General features: G+C 48.9%; 3 protein-coding genes and 1 long non-coding RNA gene across 6 annotated transcripts; 2 read left to right on the top strand and 2 right to left on the bottom strand.

Moving 5' to 3' along the window:
- Positions 1–211: 211 nt before the first annotated feature.
- On the bottom strand, positions 212–5,648 carry LOC133268037 (uncharacterized). 2 transcript variants are annotated; one of them, XR_009742937.1, is made up of 3 exons: positions 5,364–5,648; positions 2,953–3,054; positions 212–2,018 (listed from the first exon to the last, which is right to left on the bottom strand). It is a non-coding gene; the product is annotated as an uncharacterized LOC133268037 (long non-coding RNA). The 2 variants fall into 2 exon arrangements; XR_009742938.1 differs by having other exon boundaries at positions 213–2,018; positions 5,434–5,643.
- A 294-nt stretch (positions 5,649–5,942) lies between these two features.
- Positions 5,943–8,723, top strand: CBY1 (chibby 1, beta catenin antagonist). Its single transcript, XM_061450592.1, has 4 exons — positions 5,943–6,233; positions 6,718–6,823; positions 7,360–7,475; positions 8,283–8,723. The coding sequence occupies exons 1-4, from the start codon at positions 6,156–6,158 to the stop codon at positions 8,361–8,363; spliced, it is 381 nt and encodes a 126-aa protein (XP_061306576.1). The 5' UTR covers positions 5,943–6,155; the 3' UTR covers positions 8,364–8,723.
- A 125-nt stretch (positions 8,724–8,848) lies between these two features.
- TOMM22 (translocase of outer mitochondrial membrane 22) lies at positions 8,849–10,788 on the top strand. Its single transcript, XM_061450872.1, has 4 exons — positions 8,849–9,006; positions 9,110–9,228; positions 9,478–9,595; positions 10,041–10,788. Exons 1-4 carry the CDS (start codon positions 8,899–8,901, stop codon positions 10,113–10,115), a joined length of 420 nt encoding a protein of 139 aa, XP_061306856.1. The 5' UTR covers positions 8,849–8,898; the 3' UTR covers positions 10,116–10,788.
- Positions 10,789–12,987: 2,199 nt separating this feature from the next.
- JOSD1 (Josephin domain containing 1) lies at positions 12,988–21,659 on the bottom strand. Of its 2 annotated transcripts, none has more exons than XM_061450870.1 (5): positions 21,562–21,659; positions 19,729–20,548; positions 15,511–15,639; positions 15,204–15,398; positions 12,988–13,647 (listed from the first exon to the last, which is right to left on the bottom strand). In XM_061450870.1, the coding sequence occupies exons 2-5, from the start codon at positions 19,911–19,913 to the stop codon at positions 13,548–13,550; spliced, it is 609 nt and encodes a 202-aa protein (XP_061306854.1). In that variant the 5' UTR covers positions 19,914–20,548; positions 21,562–21,659; the 3' UTR covers positions 12,988–13,547. The 2 variants fall into 2 exon arrangements, with proteins under 2 accessions (XP_061306854.1, XP_061306853.1); XM_061450869.1 differs by having other exon boundaries at positions 21,327–21,647.
- Positions 21,660–21,890: the final 231 nt, after the last annotated feature.

Genomic DNA, 21,890 nt, shown 5'->3' with positions numbered 1-21,890 from the left:
GCAAGCATGACCAGTACTAGATGGCCCAGCACCCTCTCCAGCTGAACCTTAGAAGTGTTCAGTGTTGGGGAATCCACCACTTCCCTGGAGAGATTATTCCAATGGTTGATTATTCTTACTGTGAAAAATTTTCCTCTTGCATCCAGCTGGAATCTCCCTAGGAGTAACCTCTATCCATTACCCCACATCTTTTCTGTGACTCCTTGTAAAAAGGGAGTCTCTATCTTCTTTGTAGCCACCCTTTAAATACCAGAACATGGCAATAAGGTCTCCCCCAAGCCTTCTTTTCCCAAGGGTGAACAACCCCAGCTCTCTCAGCCTTTTCTCATACTGCTTCCTAGTCCTTTGATTGTGGCCTTTCTCTGGACCCTCTTCAGCCTGAGCACATCTTTTTTGCTTAGCGGAGACCAAAACTGAACACAATATTCCAGGTGTGGCCTCGCAAGCAAGGAGTAGAGTGGGATAATAGTGATGCCCTTGTTGATGTAACCCAGCATCCTTCTGTCTTTCTTTGCTGTAGCAGCACACTTTACCCTTATTGAGCTTGCTGTCCACCAGGACCCCCAGGTCCCATTCCACAGAGCTATTCCCCAGCAAAGTAGATCCCAGACAATAGGAACCTTAGGATGCAATAGAGCTTAACACAAACTTTTACTGTTGCATGGGCTACACATATCCTCTGAACACTTGGTCTCCTGGCCACCAAGGACAGCTTCATGGCAAACTCTGTCAGGAAGTGATAGATGCTATCCAGAGCATGTGAGCAGCTGAATTACCTGCATATTTGTTTAAACTCTAAGGTGAACAGTGATTGGAAAACCTCTTCAGAGGCCTGGGAACTTTGGATACAACACCATGGATTCACACACACCTTTTCTGCTTCTTAGAGCAGAGGATACATGTTTTGCACATTAGTACACATAAGAAAGGCCCAAGTAAACAAATGTAAACGTGTAGAATGTATATATGTGAATTTAGGGAAGAAAGGCAGAAACTGAGTTTGAAAGACAAAGGGTAACTCAGTTTGCAGCTGACAGTTTGCATGAGCCACATTTCCTGACAGGCACAATATTACTCTCACCTATCATCCATTCTGAAATTACATTGCAAAGCTGTGTCTTGGACTCATCAGTACTGAAATGTGATCTTGGAAACCAGAAGTGTACACAGGAGGCTTGACTCAGTAGTGAAAAAAATAGGGTTTAAGGAGAGAAAAATGACACCTTCATACTTTTTAGTTGAGAGATCACAGACACACTGCTCTTTTGAATACATTTCAGACAAAGCAATAACTGCAGCTTTGAAGAGACAGTAACTGAGGAAATAAGTGGACAACTTGGCAATAAAAAGAATGGAAACATTTCTCTTTCCCCCTTTCTTTAAAGCAGGTGATGTTAGCAAAAGACAGCAATCAGACTGTCAGTACAGATATTTAGAATTTTAGGGAGACAATAAAAATCTGCAGTGAAAAGTGAAAGGAAATTAAAAACTTGGGAATAAGGAAATTGCTAGGAGAGAGAATGCAGAGATGAATCAGATGAGGGCATATTCAGTAGGTGAAAGATAGAGGGCAGTCGTGAGTGACTAGAAATCCAAACCGTGCTTTATCCTATTATTTTCATTACATTATTAAAAGCTTTACTATCCAGAAGACAAAGGCAGGAACTTCCCTGGCTATAACTTGGTGATACAATGCAGGAATACCACCTGTGACACCCCCTTATCCTAAAAAGTTACAGTACAATCGATGGTTTGGATATTAGGATTCCTGCAAGAATTGATGCCTGCACAACGCTAGAAAAAAATAAATCTCTATTTATAGGATAAGTATTCGTTTCAGATTACTTCTATGGGAATGGGTTTCTCCATCTCGTTTCTCCGTCCTTGTGTTTTCTTCGCCTAGCTACAAGCACTTTAATGAGGGCCTCCTGGTGGTGGAATCCGCGACAGTCAAGCAGGAGGAGAGCGTAACTCTTCGCAAAGCGGTGAAACTGCTGTTCTTTGATCTCTTGAGTTGGCTGTAATGAAAAAAAGAAACACAGTGAGAAAAAAAGTGTCTGCTTTGTCAATAAAATATAGGCGAGGTATTTACTATCTAGCATACTAAAAGAAGGAGCATCATTAATTGTGTATTGTGCCGCTAGAGGAGGTGAAATTAACTGCAGAGCACTAAGGCAACAGGAATTTTCTCACTCCTGAAGAAATTAATTGGGCGTGGAATTAATTTCAATATACAAAAAAAATTTGATTTTACAGGTTTTTAACTCAGGCTTCTTTAGCCCACCAGTCAATGTAGCAACTTTCAAGCGGCAATAATTACAATAAACATTCTCTTTGACATCAGAGTAAGCCTAGAGTAAGTCTATTGAATTCAACAGTCAGTGTGGTTTCCCTATAATTATTGATGTAACAGGGAAAAATAATAATCCTGCACTGTGTCTGGAAAAAAAAACCAAACAAGGCAAGAGAAACACTACTGAGTTAAAAGCAGCTCTGACACAATCTAAGCTATAGATTCTGTATTGCTTGCGAACCAAAAAAGCTGAAGAAGCAGCTCCAAATTAGGCTACCAAAACCAGCCTGGGTCTATTCCAAAATTTCCACATTGTCATGTGCTACAGCCCTATCTTCATCCTGTCATGCTCTCAGCCTTCCACCAGCACTCCCAAAGACTTTGTTATAAAAAGCTACATGGCCTCCTTACACGATGACTGCAATAGGAATGTTCTTCACTGTTTAATAAGGTTTAGCAGATCTTAAGTGATGTTTCTAGTTTATTGCACTGGGAGAGAGAGAGTGTGCTAGGTGTTCACCTCCCCACCAAGTGACAGGAACAGCGAAAACCAGGCCAATCTCTTAAAATCGTATGTCAAACTACCTGCTGGCAGGGGAACAATGCAATATGTTGAGAGGCAAAGCTAGAAACAATGATGCTCTTGTCTCAGTATCTACCTGATTTAAGTGGAGAAATAACGATGAGAAGCTGCTGCTAGAGTAGCCTGGGAGGTTGGGTGCAGCAAGGAAATTCCACAGCTTTTTTTGAGGAAATGGAGTCTGGCAAGAAATGAAATTTAGTAAAACTATGCAAAAGAAGAAAATTCCTGAAGCAAATCACACCAGAAATCAAGCACCGAAATGTCTTCCTCTTGCTCTCACAACTTTGGGGGAAGCTTTCTGAACTCATTCACAAGCCCTACCACCTCTGAAACTATTCACACGCAGCCATGCACAAGCAACCAGGCAGACAGAAGTTAGCATTCACCTCACATGCCAGGGTGGTGGGGACAGGCTGCCTGGCTTTTTCTGAGCCTCTACCTTGGAGAAAGTGGCTGTCAGAGAATCACTGTGAGAGCATGGGAAAAGCAGACAGTTAGTTTTACAAGAATTATAACGCATTACCACAATACTCATCCCACTTGGAGCAAGGAGAACTCAAGCATACAACTATGCCGAAACAGACGGGTTTCTTCTAGAAAGGTGAACATTACAACCCCTGTGTTACTGGTGGAGCACATCCTGACCAGTGCTTCTTAATATCTAGTTCCCCCCCCCAGCAACAAACTCCAAGTTCATAAAAGAATGGGATGTGACTTTGTCTTTGAGCATCTCAGGGAGATGCTTTTCTCATCTGGAGCTCTGCAGGTCCAAGTACTTGTTTGGAAACTCAACATTTTCCAGTGCATTCAACAATGAAAATGCGAGTGTTAAGAGTTCAGTCCCTCACTATCCTGATTGGGCAGTATGGTCTTTGACTTAGCTACAGGCTTTTTCAGTTCAAAATTGTAATTCTGCATTCTCCCAGCTTTTCTTCCAAGGTTCTTGCCCTCACTTCACTTCCAGCCCTTTGCCTTTGCATAGAATCATGGAATCACAAAATGGTTTGGGTTGGAAAGGATCCTAAAGCTCACCCAGTTCCAACCCCCTGCCATGGGCAGGGACACCTTCCACTAGACCAGGTTGCTCCAAGCCCCGTCCAGCCTGGCCTTGAACACTGCCAGGGATGGGGCAGCCACAGCTTCTCCGGGCAACCTGTGCCAGTGCCTCACCACCCTCACAGGGAAGAATTTCTTCCTTATATCTATTCTAAATCTCCCCTCTTTCAGTTCAAAGCCATCCCCTTGTCCTGTCAGTACAGGCACTTGTAAAACATCCCTCTCCAGATTTCCTGTAGGCCCCTTTAGGTGCTGGAATGCAACTATGAGGTCTCCCCGGAGCCTTCTCTTCTCCAAGCTGAACAAGCCCAACTCTCTCTGCCTGTCTCCACAGGAGAGGTGCTCCACTCCTCTGGGCATCTTCCTGGCCTTCTATGGACTCACTCAAGCGAGTCCATGTCCCTCTTGTGTTGGTGGCCCCAGAGCTGGATGCAGTTCTCCAGATGGAGTCTCATGGGAGTAGAGCGGAAGTTCACTTCCCTCAATCTGCTGGCCAAGCTCCTTTTGATGTAGCCCAGCATATGGCTGGCTTTCGGGGCTGCAAACACACACTGCCAGGTCACACTGAGCTTCTTGTCAACCAACACCCACAAGTCCTTCTCCTCAGAGCTGCTCTTACTCCATTTTCTGCCCAGCCTGTATTTTGTGCTTGGGATTGTCCTGACGCAAGTACAGGACCTTGTAATTGGCCTGGTTGAACTCCAAGAGGTTTGTGCTGGCCCAAAAGATGCGCAGACATACACACGGACGTTAAATACTGACAGAAGGCACAACTGCTTCATGAAGCCCTTTATCAGAACTGCAAGTTTTTGTGCTACTTTTAAGGGTGTCGGTTCTCCCCATCTGACCTGTAATCCCTTATGAAAAAGAAAAAACCCACCTAATTTCCAGTGATTAGGTGTCAGAGGGCCACTGTTCTTGTAGCATGCATCCTACAGGAGTAAGATAATGCTTAACTGAACTATCAGAAGATAATGCAGCACCAGATTGTTCTCTTGTCAATAGTCACCAGGCTGGCACTCTGGTATCTTTCCAGTTCTCATTCCAAGTGAGCAGTTCTCTGGCTCACTTCAGGAAGGGTGCCAGTTAAGCACCCTTCTGCGAATGAAAAACTGTTAAGTAATTTTTTTGTGGAGTGAGGGAAATGAAAAAGGTGGCGATTCCCCTTTTTTCCTCCTTTCTTTCCTGACACTTCTCACTCTCCCCCCATCCTTCCCCCCACCCTTTTCTTTATTGTCCCCTTTTAACTAAAGTCAACACATTAATATGTCATTAAAATTAAGCTTCTTAACAGAAGCTTTCCTAACAATGAAGCAAGTCATTTGAGTTCGCTGAATTCTAACAGGGAATGACTCTAAAATTTAGAAAAGAAGCGGTATTTTGCCTCTGCAACATAAAAAAATATTGGTCATTCAGAATCATAGGATCAACCAGGCTGGAAAAGACCTTTAAGATCATCAAGTCCAACAATTACCCCAGCGCTGCCACGTCCACCACTAACTCATGGCACTGAGGGCCCCATCTCCACAGCAGCAACCCGGCGGGTCCGAGGCGGGTCTCGGGGCCCGGAGGGAGGAACCCCCCGCGGCCGCCATTTTCCTCCTCCTGCGCGCCCCGCACCGTGGGGAGGAGCGGCGGAGCGCCCCGCCGTCGCCATGGCAACGTAACGGCCGCAAACCGCTCCCGAGGCACGCGGCAGCAACGGCGGCTGAGCGCGGCGGCGCGGACGCGGGGCGCCGGGAGCACGCGGCGGAGAGGTGCTTTCCCTCTTCCCCCCCCCTCTTCCCTCGGGCGAAGGTCGACGGAACAGCCCGGCCCGGCCCGGCCGGCCCTGCACCGCGAGGCTGACCCTACCACTGCGGGGCGGGAGGGTGCTGGGGTGATGGGGGTGTTCCTCATCTGCGCTCGCTCAGCCCGCTGGTTTCAACAGTGAGATGCCGGGGGGGGGAAACAGAGCGGGACCATCCCCAACGCTCTGCGCCGTCGTCCGTGTCTCCCCCCCCCCCCCCCCCCCCATTTAACCCCCTCGGAGGGCTGGCGCACAGCGTGAGGACCACGGGTGCGGGGTCTGATTGTAGGTGGGCACCAGGCAACGTTGTTGGAAGTGCTGGGAAAGGGGCCACCAGAGGAAACCCCAACACCGCCGTCTCGTCACATCGACGCTCACAGCCTCCGTCTTCAGAGCACTGTTGACGTCCATCCTGCTCGGGGAGCCGCAGTGGGATGCCTCTCTTCGGGAACACCTTCAGCCCAAAGAAGACCCCCCCAAGGAAGTTTGCCTCTCTCTCCAACCTGAATCTGGTGAGTGCCCCCCAGCCACCATAGCCCATACACCACCATAACCCGTACACGAGCTCCTGGCCCTGCCTCTTTCCTGGCACCACTTATGGTCACTGGTGACTGTATGTGAAGGTAGAAATGGAACAGTGTCCCTGTCATGGCAGGGGTTGGAACTGGATGAGTTTTAAGGTCCCTTCCAACCCAAACCATTCTGTGGTTCTATGAATAGAGCAGGGAAAGATCATCGTCATCCTAGTGCAGAACTGTTTCACCTAAAACTTCTCACCAGTGGTCTCTAAGCGCAGGGAGGTGTGTGTGTGTTTGAGTGGGAGAACGTGCAGATGTGCAGTGAGAGGACTGGCTTGGTCCTGTGCTGCGGCAGAACGTGAGCAAAGTAGGATTTCATGCTTCAGCACCATCAGGTTCTGTTGGAATGCCAGCCACTGAGAAATGGGGGGGGGCTTTGGAGTTCCATAAAATACTGAGTGTGGTCTTCTCCCTGCAGCTGGACAGATCGACCCGTGAGATCGAGCTGGGGCTGGAATACAGCATGCCCACCATGAACCTCGCTGGCCAGAGCCTCAAGTTTGAGAATGGCCAGTGGGTGGCAGGTAGAGTGCAGCTCTGCTGGTTCTGATCTGGAGTAGCCATGGCTGGCTGACACCCTGCATTTTGATGCTCAGAGGGCTGGAGCACATCTCCTGTGAGGACAAGCTGAGAGAGCTGGGCTTGTTCAGCCTGGAGAAGAGAAGGCTACAGGGAGATCTTATAACAGCCTTCCAATACCTAAAAGGGGCCTACAAGAAATCTGGAGAGGGGCTTTTTACAAGGGCCTGTAGTGACAGGACAAGGGGGAATGGATTTGAACTGAAAGAGGGTAAATTTAGATTAGACATAAGGAAGAAATTCTTCCCTGTGATGGTGGTGAGGCACCGGCACAGGTTGCCCAGAGGAGCTGTGGCTGCCCCATCCCTGGCAGTGCTCAAGGCAAGGGTGGACGGGGCTTGGAGCAACCTGCTCTAGTGGAAGGTGTCCCTGCCTGTGGCAGGGGTTTGAAACTGGGTGAGCTTTAATGTCCCTTCCAACCCAAACCAGTCTGGGATTCTATGATTTTAATCTGCATTTTAACCTCCTTCCTTCCTTCCAGAATCAGGAAGCTTCACAGGGGATCGCAGAGAAATGCAGCGCTTGCGCAAGCGAAACCAGCAGCTGGAGGAAGAAAACAACCTCCTTCGGCTGAAAGTGGACATTCTACTGGACATGGTGAGTATGCGCCCAGCTGCCGCTGCAGCAGAGGTGCCCAAGCAGAGGGTGCTGGGGTCTGTGCCCCTCTCTTCCGGCTTTTGTCTACTACACAGGACAGCTGTGATGGTGAAGTGAGGGCAGGATCAAAGTCTGGCGTCTGCTGTGAGCACCATGGCTGATATGAGAGGAGCCCCTACAAGTGCCATGGCTCCGTTGTCCCTTCCTGCACAGTGTTACGGCATTTTTCTTGTTACTCTTGCATGTGCCCTAACAGTGAAACAAAGCAATAGCCACCTTCTCTGGTGGTTAAGGTTAAAGCTTCCAGCTGCTGTGACAAGTGGTGTGACATCATTTCTGTGTGCAAACCATGGGGTGAAATAATCTGCAAGCCCTAAATAAACCAAAATTCAACCTTACCCAGCGATAATGCTCAAAATCTGGAGATGCTGTCGGTGAAATGGAATGCCTGTGCTTAGACCACTAAGTGATTTACCCTTTATGTCACTCTGAGCATATGCCTCCTTATCCCATTCCTCTCTTGCGCTCTTCCTGTGTTTTAAAACTGGCAAGCAGCTTCTGTGGCTGGGGTGCTGAGCCGAAGCCCAGGCTGCTCTCCAGATTTCCCCAGCGATGTCAATGAAGTGTGAAATTTCCTTTCACTTCCCTCTTGCCCAAATGGGAGCAAACTCCCTCGCTCAGGTGCTGCCTCGTGGCTGTTAAATCTTGGTGATGTCTCGGGGGAAGGTGGTGCCACGGAATGGGGAAAAGCTTCTGGCTGTAGCACAGGGTGGGGGGCAGAGGAGTAGCTCACCCTTGTCATTGCAGCTCTCTGAGACCACAGCCGAGTCCCACCTGATGGAGAAGGAGCTGGAGGAACTAAAGAGCCACAGCCAGAGGAGGAAGTGAAGAAGAGGATATGGCCATAGGACAGGGGAGCAAAGAGGCCAGCTCTGAAGCTCAGTGCCTCCTCAGCACCTTGGTACTGTGTGTGTAGGTGCTTCATTCATGGGACTTCAAGTAACGAGGTGCCTCTGGTGCTGTGGGTGCCACGTAACGGCTGGGTGGCACCCCCACAAGTCACACCACGATGCTGTCAACTAACAGAGATTTTCTCAGAGCACTTTACCTCACTACGTTTCCTCAAGAAGAACCATCTCCGGGTACCTTAAAAAACACAGGACATCCCCTGACCTCCCCAAAACCTGCCCCTGCAGGGTGCTCACTGTTGAGGCTCTTGCATCGTTTACATAAACACATTGAAACCCACAGTCTGCGGGTGTTTGCTATGAGCTACGAGATGGGGAGAATCGGGGAGGGGGGGAACAGGGGTGGGCTCCTCCCGGCCGCCAGGTGCCGCTGCCTCCCCCGACGGCCGGGCGGCGGGAGAACCGCCCTTCCGCTTCCGCTGTCTCGCCGCCCCCTCCGTCCGTGCCTGGTGGTGATGGCTGCCGCGGCGTCCCTGTCCCCGGAGGAGCTGCTGCCCAAGGGCGGCTCGAGCAGGGCCGAAGAGCTGGAGGACGAGCTGGAGGAGGAGGACGACGACGAGGAGGTAGCGGGGCAGCGGGCGGCGCGACGGGGCGGGCCGGGGCAGCCGTGACCCCGTCGGTCGCGCAGGGCCGGGTCGGGCCTGACGCGGTTGTTGCCGCCCGCAGCTGGACGAGACGCTGGCGGAGCGGCTGTGGGGGCTCACGGAGATGTTCCCCGAGTGCGTCCGCTCGGCGGCAGGAGCCACCTTCGACCTGTCGCTGTCGGTAGCGCAGAAGATGTACAGGTGAGAGAGCGGGTCCTGCGGTGCGGGGAGCGGCGGGGCCAAGGCCGTTGTTTCTAGGCGGCATTGGGCAAAGCCAGGTGGGGGAAAGGGGGCACCTCGGGTCAGAACCAGGGGGTGGCTTTTGTGTGAGGCACAGAAGCGGGAAAGGGAGGCAGAAGGGGGAAAGGGAGGCACAAGTGGGAAGCCTGGGGCCTGTGGGAAGCAGGGAAAGAACCGGTTCTTATTGCTAATGTGCTTTCTCTTCCGCAGATTCTCCAGGGCAGCTCTGTGGATTGGGACCACCTCCTTCATGATTCTGGTTCTTCCTGTCGTGTTTGAAACTGAAAAGCTGCAGATGGAGCAGCAGCAGCAGCTGCAGCAGCGACAGGTGAGGCGGGAGCACCCCAGCCCTCTACCCTGGCCCTGCAGGTTTGGCTCAGGGCATTGCACCTCCTCCCAGGTACCTCCTGTTGAAGGAGCTTAGGGAGCGGTTTGTGATACGGTGTTCATCCCACTGGGTGCCTTGGTTGGATGCTTCCAATGGGATGATCCGGCCGATTCCTAGTAACAAGTTGATGGCAAACTCCAGCAAACACAGCCTAGCTTTCACCAGGCCAAAATAGGCAGTGAGGGCTGCACATGGGCTGAAGGCAGCAACGTCCAGATCCAACCCACTCGCATTCAGTCTGGCTGAGCTTTGCGCTGGGCTCTCATGGCAGGGGAAGAACTGGTGCCACAGCCTCATGCCTGGCTGGGAGGCTGTGGAAGAGAAGGCAGCACACAGACCCTGTCCTGTGTCCTTGCAGCCCCTCAACTGACCCTTTTCCTTCCAGATCCTCCTGGGACCCAACACGGGGCTCTCAGGGGGGATGCCAGGGGCCCTGCCACCATTGTCTGGGAAGATCTAATTTGTGGAAGCTGCGTTGGATTTGTATCATGTGGGAAGACCTTGAGATTATGATCTATTGAACTGTTGAGTTGTTGGGTCAGGGCATTTTTTTGTTTTTCCCTTTTGTTTTTATTTTTGGTTCTCCTTTGGGACATTGACCTGTTCATAAAGAGGGGGAGAAGCCCGTCCCCCTCTGGACCTGCTGACAGCTCCTGGCTGCATCCTCCCCTTGTACAGAAATCGTGAGTTTTTCCTTTCATTAAATCAATGCACCATAACCAGTCAGACTTGAACTGGGGGAATTCAGTTCCTCTTCCAGGCCCCTCATACTCCCATAAAATGACCCCGGGGCTCAGGCTGGGCTTTGGAAGTCAAGCAAAATGAGTCCTGAATCCTTTGCTGGCTGACATGGAGTTGAAGGACACTGGTGGGAGGAGGAGGAAGAGAAATAACTTCCCCAGCAGACAAAGCAAAGGAAGGTGGGGTGCAGGTGGCTGCACCCTATGGAAAACTCTCTCCAGGAAGATGCATCTGCATAAATACTGTCATGGCGGCTTCATATGTGTATGTATGTGAGAACCGAGGGAGCAGCAGGTTCAAGCCGATCACGCTGATCCTCTGTCTCATCAAGTAGAACTTCAGCAATCAGCTGCGTATTTTTTTGTATTGAATATTAAATAAATCCAACCTGAGCAGTGTGGTTTTAATAAACATCCTTTAGGGAGGTTCAGTTCTTCTGGAGCTATGGGAAGGGATGGACGCTTCATTGGCACCTGAAGATGATGGAGCAACAAGTTTTGCGCCGCTTAAGGGAGTTCTCAGAGGGCAGCGATAGGACAACGGTTAATGGGTTTAAACTTAAACAGGGGAAGTTCAGGTTAGATATAAGGAAATTCTTTACTGTGAGGGTGGTGAGGCACTGGAACAGGCTGCATAAAGAAGTGTTAAATGCTCCATCCCTGGCAGTGTTCAAGGTCAGGCTGGACAGAGCCTTGGGTGACATGGTCTAGTGTGAGGGGTCCCTGCCCATGGCAGGGGGGTTGGAACTGGATGATTTTAAGGTCCTTTCCAACTCAAACCATGCTATAATTCTACTCACAGAAAGGTTCGTGTAGAAAGGTAGCAGTTTTGTAACCAAAGAACAAAAAAATTTATTTTGCCTTTACATCCTTTACAGAACAATTCAATTGAACATACAGAAGTGATAGGACATTTATATGGATTTTTTTTCCCATTTTTAATATTTGGTTAAACAAAATACATCTCTGTAAACAAACCCAAGACAAGAGGCTCTAATGAAACCAAACAAGCAAGAAAATAACCCGGGGCTTCCCCAATCCCAGGTGGGCACTGGGCTGCCTCACCCATCCCCTCGGGCCTGCACATCTCCCTCCCCCCCTGTGGGGTGTGTGATCCCTCTTTCCCTTTACCTGAGCAGCTGGATCTAACTGATTCCCCTTCATGGGAAAGGAAGGGACTAAACAAGGAAAGGAAATTAGCCCCAAAGTAGTTGAAAACGTCTTTGCATATTGTGCACTGAGCCATTGGCTCGCAGCTTCCATGCAAATGGGGTTTCTCCAAAGTGCGACTAGCATAGAAAACATTGCTGCCTAGGTTTATTTAGTTTATGTTTTCCCCCCTCTTGAAGAAATGGCTTCAAGTCATGAGCAGAATGCCGCAGGCTGCACATCCTGCCAGTAGGAAAGTGTTTAAAAACCTCTGCCAGCTGGTATTGGTCATTGGAATGTGTTACGAAATAGGACTTCTCATAGAAATGTCGGGTCTTTAAAACGCACGAGAGCTGTTTTGCTCTCAGCTGTGGAGGCTGTGACTGCAGTACACTGCTTCCAGATGTCCCGAACAGTGGCATCCCCTCACTATGTGGCCTCTGTTCTCCATTAGGAAGGTGCAGGTTTTGGTGGTCTCTCAGCTTTGAGCACCTGCTTGTGAGGTTGCAGAGCTCTTGAGAGAAAAAGAACTTAGACAAGGTAGTTACAACCCCTCCTGCAAACTCCAACAAGAGAAATGAGACTTTCCTGCAGGATGGAATGGCTTCCTTGGAGCTGTGTTGTGTCCCAGCATTTGCTGTTAATCCCATGTGTCAAGGAGGGGAGCGAACAACAGCTGAACCAGGAAGCACTGAATGCAACAGAGTCTGTTCCAAATTTGGTTCCTCCTCCTGCTGTGGAAGGCATGACTGAGCTGCAGCTCACCCAGAATGCTGGGAAACAGCCTGCAGGGATTCTTCTTGCTGTCTCCATGCCTGGTCACTATTCCCCGTGGAAAGGAGGGAAGGAAAAAGCTGTTTGTCTGTTAACGGAATGTTTGTTGGCCGACACTGAAGGAGAGGTTGGTTCAACATTGGGTCAGGGTCTCTCATCTGCCCACAGGTTCTGGTGGGCCCTCTGCATCCCCCCCATTATTGGCTAGGAACTATAACAGGGGCACAACCTGGCTGCTATGAAGGCTCACCTCCTCAGGTGAGCTTTTTCTTTAACTTTACCTCTTTCTAGGACATTCTCAGAACATCTCCATGACTGTGGGTTAGACTTCTGCAAAGAGGAAAATAAAAGGGAATCAGTTCCTCTCAAAACCTTTTCAGTTTTCTTCCTCTCTCCAAGCAGCCCCTAAACTACTGGGTGACCATGCAGAAAAGATGTTAAAAAAAAAAGAGTAAAAACAAAACCCAAACCACTCACCATAGCACAAAGAAACCCCAAGCAGACTATGGCATCTCTGCAATCAAAAAAGACGATGCTCCTCAATGACCCTGCACTTGCTGTTTCCATGTCACCTTCGCCAGCAGCCACATGCTGTGGAACAGCTTCTCGCCACAAATGTCAATCCCTGGAGACACTGGGGAAGGATCCTCCAGCTCCCCAAAGAGTTCATTGAAATATGATGCTGTTTTTATTATTGTTTCCTAATTCCTGGCACAAACGACCCCTCGGAAGCAGAGGGTGGTGCCGAGCACCGTACCATTCCTAGTGTTTGAGCATGTCCTGAGAGACCTGTAGGAATTGCAACGGTCTTCATGACAACTTGTTTTGGAGGGAGAGGCTTGCGAAGAGGTGCAGGTGTGTTCAGTCCATGCTCCTCCCCAGCAAGTCCCACCACACATGGCCTCAAACTGTGTGGGGAAAGGGTGTCCAAAGGCTCCCAGAGCCCTGAAGCCCAGTTTTCAGGAACGAGCGCAGTGCCTGCTATAGCAGCTCACCTGCCTTTGCAATTGAAGAGACTGACTTCCAGTTTCCTCCACTCTGCCCTCAGTTCTCCCGCACCCAGCACCCCCAGTGTCCAGTGCCATTGCCCTATTGCACCAAGGAAGGAAGAGAGGATCTTAAAGAAAATTCCAGATGAGAGGAGTCAGGGCACCCATGATCCAGATTTTGAGGATGTCAGGAGTTCAGCAAGGGGAGGAGCTGTAGTGGGAGGATAGAGTCAGTCCAGATCACACATCAGCTCTCCAGGTCTGATGTGCTTCCACCTCCTCTGGCACCACCAGCAGGAGTTCACAGTTCTTGCCTCTCAGCTGGTGTTTCAAAAATTTCCTGTCATCAAGAGAAACAGAAACAAGCACCATTGTATGTAGAATTCATTGCCTTCTATAACAACTCACTGCAACTAACTGCACAAATATGACAAGAAATGGGAAGTAAGCCCCACACAGTTATTTTCTTATTAAAGATAAATATTAAACTTGCCCCCAGAAAATTATCACAGAATCAGACAGATCTTAACTTCAGCAGAGGTTAAGTCTATATAGATGTCACTTCCCAATTTTCTAAGGTGGCAAAAAAAGAATTAAGTTCAGTTTCTTCAGTCTCCAAGATTAAGAATCCCATTGTACTTGAAAATAATGCCAACAAATCTGGAATACTGGTGAGGAACAGAAAAACCCCAACAAAACAATCACTTCAATGTCCTAAGTCATTGCAGCAGCACACCACCTGCTCATTTCACATGGATCTGCAGCCCCTTTCTGCCCAAAAACTTTTTCTAATACCTAACTTGGATTATCTCTAGTAACTATGAAAGTCAAATCAAGGCTCTCTCTGGTATCTTTTAGCCCATGTTTCCAGCATTCTCTAAGAAGAAAGGCCTTATTTATTGCTGAAGAAGAGCACACCCAGGATAAAATCCACCAGCAGCTCTGCCCTGAAGTTTCACAACTGTGTTATTTAACCTCAAAAGTTCACAAAAGGCTGAGCTTCACTTTACCAAGACTTTAGTGGCAAGGTGGGCTCTGCAAATACTGCTCATGTGCAATCCCTACCTCAGAACAAGTCAAGACAGCAAAGCTGCTAGTATGCTTCAGAACAGGAAGGAATGGAAGTTGAAGAGCAACTAAGAGCAGGTAAGACTTTACAGTCAAACCATTCACACCAACCATCTTGTGTTAGGATTGGAGAGGGGAGTCAAGGCAGAAGTGCAGCATAGGCTTATATAGGGAAATAACACCTAACAGCAGTTTTCCCTTGCTGTCAGGGACAAGGCTGCACTTTGAGTCTGGAAAGCCTTTTATTGGAAACATATGCACAGATTGGTACTAAGGAGGCAAAGGGATGCTGATACTCTCATGTTTGAGGAGAGACAGTACCTTTTGTCACAAGTGTCACCCACTAATACCAGACTTGGCTTCTACCTTCATTAAAGGTGATAGAACCAGTCATGCGAGACATGAAGTTGGGTTCTCCCCAGCACACAGATATCACCCTTGCCCAAAGCATTTTCCTAGCTTCACAGGATGGTTAGGGTTGGAAAGGACCTTAAGGTCACCTAGTTTCAACCTCCTGCCACAGGGAGGGACAGCTCACACTGGACCATGTTGCCCAAGACTCTGTCCAGACTGGCCCTGAACTCTGCCAGGGATGGAGCATTTACCACTTCTTTGCACAGCCTGTTCCAGTGCCTCACTACCCTCACAGTAAAGAGGAATATCATGCAAATGGGGTATCAATCTGAATAGAGGCACAAGAACCTTACTGCTCTCAAATCTTTGCTATGGAAGGTCAACTATAAATGCTTCAGTTGCCAGCTGTTTAAAGGCAGACTGCCCACCTCTAACAAGGAAGGTTTTTGAGGAACAGGATACAAAAACACCTACCTGAGCTCACTTTCACCTCCAATCCACTCGGGCACCTTGAGCTTGGAGTCGAGGTTGTAGTAGGTGCCTCCCACCTCACGGACGCAGATCCAGTGCTGTCGCTTAAGGGGGAGCTTCAAGGGGCCCCAGCAAAGACTGGAGGGCAGGTTCATGATGAAGCCCATCACATTAGACAGGGCAATGACGTTTACATCCCTGAAAGAGTGCAGAAAACAGTGCTAAGACTGTATTCTGGTACTTTAACTTAGTATCTTCCTCGTTACTACAAACGGCAGCCACTTCCCAGAGTTACATGACGTCTTGGTACCTGCGCTTGTCCCACCAAACTGCCTCGTAGCCTTTGGTCTGAAGTGCTGCCATGATCACGTTCACATCATAGTTTCCGTTCCCCAGCATGCTCTTCTTGTGGGGCGTCACCATGGTGTTGGGAGACAGCCTGCAAACACAACAGGAGGCTGCTTGCCAAACCTGCGTTCCACAGTCAGAAGGGGCTCCTTGCTGTGTAACCTGAAGCCCATTTTCAGGGGGTTTGTTTAAAACCAAACTATTCCATTCACCCTTATCATGCAACGAAGGGGCTGAGAGGGCTAAACATTCTATTAAGAATAATTTTGACGCACTAAGCTTCCAAAGGTCCTACCTTTGATGTGAAAGAGACCTCCTTCCCTCCCCCGCTCCCTTGAGCTGGTACTTCTGAAGGATGCTTCAATCATTTTTTACCTCAATTCATGGTCAGAGTAAATGCCAGTTTGCAATTTAGGACGATGGCTACTACAGTTTCAGGAGTTCAACAGTCAACACCAGTCTTGAAGACTGAATGAGAGGATAAAATGCAGGGTGGGCTGGCTACAGAAAAGGGGCTGTTCTCCCCCACCACCCCACTGGGAAATTAAAGAAGCACTTGGACACAAAGCTGTGAAGATATTTGGGTTTAGGAGCTTTCTAAAGCATTGCCGTTGCTATATGATAAAAAAATAGATCGGTTGCTGTAGGTAACTAAGCAGATATCCCTGTTTACATATAAATCTTTTCAGTTTTAATCCATAAGCTTGCCTAGACATCATTTGCATTACTACAGCATCTAGAAATCCAGAATCAGAGTCCACCACATTACATGCAAAATTATGACATCCTTTACACAAATCCATATAATGGATGCAAGACAAAACATGGGAGACACATGGCAAAAAGAACCCCAAACAACAAATCAACAGTTAGTGACTTCTACTGGTTTGGGGAAATGACACGAAGGTGAATTATTACACAGGTGGGAGATTGGCTTCAACAGCTGGAAGAGCAAAGCACAGGGAAACTGGGAGCAGAGAACAGCAAGGTCATGCAAAACCAATGCAAAGCTCTGTTGTGGTGAATTGCTCTTTTGATTGGTAAGGACTCCATTAGTTCTGCCAGCACAAGGTTCAGATGTTTCATATTGTCCTAAAAGCCACGTTTTGCCTGCTACTCATGTTAACTCCGTCCCCCAAAACTGCTGATGTTCCTGCACAGTTTTGACTTGCCCTTTAGCAGAGTGCAAGTTCTTCAGGTGTATTTCATCCAGTGAAAACCCTTCAGCATTACTCCCCTGACAATATAAGGCATTTGAAAAGAAGCAGCAAGCAGTGGATTGAGTAGGGGGTTTAAGATCAACCAAGATTAGAGGTTACAGACATGTAGGTTTTTACATCAGCTGAGTTTTCTTGCAGTGGAGCAGAGTACAGCAGAACAGCCTGAAAGTGAGTTAACTACAGAAGGGAGAAACAACATCATGATTGGAAGAGCTACAACATTTCCAGAGAATGGTGGTTTCCAGTCTCCAAAGCTCTACTGTATTTTACCAATCACGGAAGAGACATGACTGCAGATTGTCACAGCTCTTCCAGCATCTCCATAAAGCAAGATCACTTGGCTGCAACAAATTCCTCAAGATCACTGCTTCAACCTATTAATTCTCCTGACTGCAGCGAGCTAGGAAAACCTTCCAATCAACAGACCCCTCTGGGTTGCACGAGCACCCTCTCATGGCCCTGCTTTCCAGAGACAAACTTATTTGAGAGCAGAAAGAATACATTTATCTTTGTTCCTTCCTGTAACTTTCAGAGCCACAGAAATGAGACGAAGAGACCATCAGAGGTGACACTCTCAAAAACTGGTACTTGTAAGCTAAAATTCACTAAGAATTGCCTCAATGTTTCTACTCACATACACCTAAATCGGGTCCACAAATATCAGCTGAAGGATTTTGATTAGACAAGGAATTAAATTGCTTCCCCAAAGATAACATAAGACAAGGAAAACAGATAAAGTTGGACAGAAAGCTGGGTAATCATCCTCCTGAACTCTCCAAGTCAGAAACTGTCATCAGTGTGCTGTCTCAACACAACAGGATCCAAGATTCCTGTCTGCAGTTGTCTTTCCTAATCAGGTCTCAGTACAGTGAAGTGAAAGTGTTTGTATCTCCACACAGTATTTGGAACATGCAGTCTTACTTCCTGCAACAAAAGCCAGAAAAGCATCAAAATGATGTTTCTTGTCTTCAGGGAAAGAAGACAATCAGAGGGGACCTTGGACATAGTTTTGGGGTACACTTGAGAGGGCAACCATCAGGCTACCCTGTCCTTACATGACAGGATGCAGCATAAGGGAAACTAATGATTAATGAATGTGGTTCAACTGCTGTTCAAGGGATGTGGCAACAGCTACAGAAAGCTTAAGCTTATTTGTGACTTCGTTACCTTGTCAACGCTGGGTTTAAAAAAAATAAAATCACCTCACAACGTTTCTGTAGCTTATTAAAAATATTCATCAGTCCTTTCTCGACACACTGAATATGACTAGACACAAGAAAGACATATGGAACAGTGATGTATTAAGGGCAACTGAATCCACTCTTCTTAAAGGCAAGTCAAAGCTAGACACCCAGAGTTACCCAACAGAGATGCAAAGGTAGTGGCAGTTCTCATGCATAGTTTATAGCTCATCCATTTCTGAGAGGAATTGCCATGTATATTTCCATACTACCATGAGGCTGAATCAATCTGTTTATCCTGATCCAAGTATTAGGATGGAAGAATACCAGGTTGGAATCTAAGACAAATTTTCCCTTCTACAGCAAAAGGTCTGACAAGATAAAACACCCCAGCTCTTTCTGAGAGGTCTCATGCCACACACTAGTTCTGTCTCACCAAACCCAATGAAAGCCAACTAATTAGATCATCATGCTCCTTCTACCACATGAACTGCCTTTGTTTGCTTCAGGCCGATAGCAATCCATCTGTGATCGAGATTCTGACAATTACCACTCTGGAACAAAACCACAGCGTGCTTACATGAGACAAAGAGTGCCTTGAGCCTGCCATGAACCAGCTCCACTTCACCAACAAGAAGTTTATTTATAGGGCTATCACAGCACTTCAAGCCGGTATTTGCTGTTGCCTATCACCACATTTCTATTGCCAAAGACAGGCATGTGTTTGATGAGTCCATACATGCAGTTTTCAGGAGAGCAGCAAGAGGCACATAGCTCCCTGCCCATCAGCAGCACAGGGGACTGGCACTGCCTCCTCTAGGAGTACCTGTGCAAATCCTGCTACAAGGCAGCATTTCCTACCTGTCACAAACACAAGATGCTGTCAACTGCTGGTAACAGATATTCAAGCGCAACTTACATGATGCTCACAACATCTGTGGATCGAATATCAGAGAAGATGCCCTTTTCCTATTTCATGCATGAAAAGTCACCACAGTTTCCAAAAGCACACAGAGAAGAATTTCCACAAAACATCAAAACAGCATAAAATAAACACTAAGCAAAACATGAGCTATTGTAGAGGCCATATGAACAACTTAATTTATCCCAGTAAAACTCAAAAAATGCTTTTATTAATTATCTTAAGCTGCTGGGAAACATTTAGCAATGCCACAGAAAATTTGATCTAGCTACTGAAATTAAATCCAGTTTGACAAAGTATGCAGGGTCTCAACCATAATATTCGAAGAACTTCACTTAACCACTTGAATAAGGAGTCATGCATTAGGCAAAGCTCCAACTTCCCCCAAAACCCAGAAGTGCTGCAGTACCAGATCAAAAAAAATTTTATGACGACATATTTGTCATTCCTGCTGCCTTCACTCTCCCCAGGGAATCCCAAATCTGATATTAAGATCATGACAACATATTACATGAGGCAGGGGCAAAAATACGGAAGATGGGTAGAATGTGTTAAGGTGGGCGGGGGAGAAGACAGCAGAAGATGCATGACAACATCTGCAATAAAGCCCTTGGACCCAAATTTGGCAGCCAGAAGAGTTTAAGAATCAAGTAAAAAGAGAGAGAATTTCTGCATGGAGAGAGGGAAAAAAAAAAAAAAGAGGGGGAGGTGTTTAAAAAAGAACCTACATTCAGTTCAAGGCAGTAACATACTTTGAATCCCAGCTTTGCTGTATTTTCCCCCCCAATAAGATCTCAAAATTCCTCTGAGCAACAGAGGACAAGAGGAAGCTAAAACCAGTACAGAGAGTATCCTACCTCTGAAAAATCTCCTGCAGGGTTTCCCTAGTGAAGGCGTTGCTGTCCTGGAAGACGTTGTTGAGAGCATGGAGGGCACACAGCTCCTTACGCTGCTTCTCATGGTAAATATGCAGTGGTGGTGGCTGAGGTGGCTCTGGTGCTTCCGATTTGGTCTTGTCACCTTTCCATGGCACACAACTCATTTTCTCACAGGGCGGGTGGAGAGTAGGTGATGAGAAACGAAGGAGGCTGAAGTTTCTTCCTCCACAGTCACAACAGCAGCCCACTGCCCCTTTCTTTTGTAGGCTAGCACTGCTTCCAGCTCCCAAAACCTCCTCTTGTGCTTCAGTTTATTTAGTAATTGCCTCTGACGGCTGGTTTTAAAAACCACATAGAGATCTACAACATAGTTTTCCTCCCTCCACCCATACCCCATAAAATGTAATACTTCCCTCCCCCCCCCGCCCCCCACTGAAAAAAGAAGTCAAAAGATATTAATCCCCTTAGTCTCAAGGTACCAGATGGAATTTATCACATCGCTCCTTTTCTTCCATCTCCTTTAGTCTACAGTGCCACTAAAAAAGGTACCCAGAGTAGGTAACAAAGAGAGGCCCACCCCTAAAGTGGCAAAGTGAAGAAGATGAAGCCAGCTTCTGGTGCTGCCTATGGGAGCACACGGTTGTTAAGGACTTATCAGCTGCATTCCTCTATGACTAAATCCAGGCAAGAAGATGCCAACAGCTCGGGAAAGGAAACCGTTTCTTGCTAGGCCACAAAATAAAACAACACCTAGGTCCAGGCTCCGGGGAAGGCAATTCCTCACAAGTCACCCTGCACTCTGACAAAGGGAGGTCTCCGTTAGCAATGAGAAAAGACAGCACAAAGCCCGTGGGGAGCGAGGAGAGGGCAGGTAGCGGGCAGGTAGCAGGCAGGACCAGCCCCGAGGCCTGCCTCGCACCTTCCCACCCCACACTCACACCACCACAACAACCACCACCACCACCACACCACAGCAACCACCATAACCACCACAACAAAAACAACTACCACCCCACCCCCGCGGGCGGCAGCCGCTCCCCACAGCCCAGGCCCAGCCCCACAGCCCCCGCCTAACGCTCCCTTCCTCCCCCCTCCACAGCCTTAGCCGCCTTCCTGCCCCTCAGGGCTCGCTGGCGGCCCGAGCCTCCTGCCCTTCCCCCTCAGGAAGCACCCGAGGGCAGCCGCCGTGGCCCTGGCCCCGCCACCTTACCAGCTCCTCAGCCCCCCGACCGCCCCACACCGACAGCCGTTAACGCATGCGTGCGGGCCGCCGCTCGCTCCGCTCTTACACACACCCCCCGTGACCCCCTTCCCCCGCCCCCTGACGTTAACGGGCGGCCCGAGAGGAAAGGAGCAGGGTGGGCTTGGCTTTCCTGCGGAGCAGAGAACCGGTGTCTGCTCCGCGGGTCGTCCGGGAGCCGCGGAGAGCGGCAGGGTTAGCTGTCCGGGCGGGGAATGCCCCGTCGCGCAGCTCGTTCCCGGCCCCCGTGGCTGCTTTAACCTCAGGCGGGTTAATTTCCCTCCTGAGCTCCACTTCCCCTCTCGGCCGCGGGGTTAACGATAGCGCGGAGACTCACGCGGCGATAAATCAGCCGAGGCGGCTGGAGCGGTTTTACCCCCTGATGAATAAACATCAGTCCTTCCTGCCGAGCTGGAGCCGGAGGGGGGGAAGCGGGCGGGTGGCCCGGTGGAGGCACAAGACACGCCGGTTCCCCGCCGGCCTGCACGCAAAGCCCCTCATCGGCGGGCCTTCTCCCCGGTTGTCCCCTCACGGCCTGAACACAGAGCCTGAGGCTGCGGGGGGGCCTTTACCGACCCCACAACCGGCCGAAGCCCCGACTGCTCGGCGACACCCGTCACCTCAGCGAAGCGCTCGCTGGTTGAGAGGGATTCCCGGCGAGCTCCCTCCTCTCTCCATTGGCTGGCACAGCTGTCTGTCGAAGCTTCCTTCTTTTTCATTGGTTTCTCGTCAGAAAAAGCCCACCCACCAGGGCCGGTCTTTCCCATGTTTCTTAGTCCCACCCAGTTGCTCAAGTCTTCTTATCTGATTGGCCCTTAGTGTTCTCTGTCACACGGGCCAGCTCTCCTATTGGCTAGAACAGCCCGGACACGTCGAGCGGTCTCTGTTGTGCGTGTGTATA

The sequence above is a fragment of the Pezoporus flaviventris genome, unplaced genomic scaffold, assembly GCF_033815535.1.
Source record: "Pezoporus flaviventris isolate CSIRO_AGI_PZ_B2104156 unplaced genomic scaffold, CSIRO_AGI_Pfla_v1 ptg000011l, whole genome shotgun sequence".
Taxonomy (NCBI): domain Eukaryota; kingdom Metazoa; phylum Chordata; class Aves; order Psittaciformes; family Psittacidae; genus Pezoporus; species Pezoporus flaviventris.
This window is presented reverse-complemented; position numbering and strand designations above follow the sequence as displayed.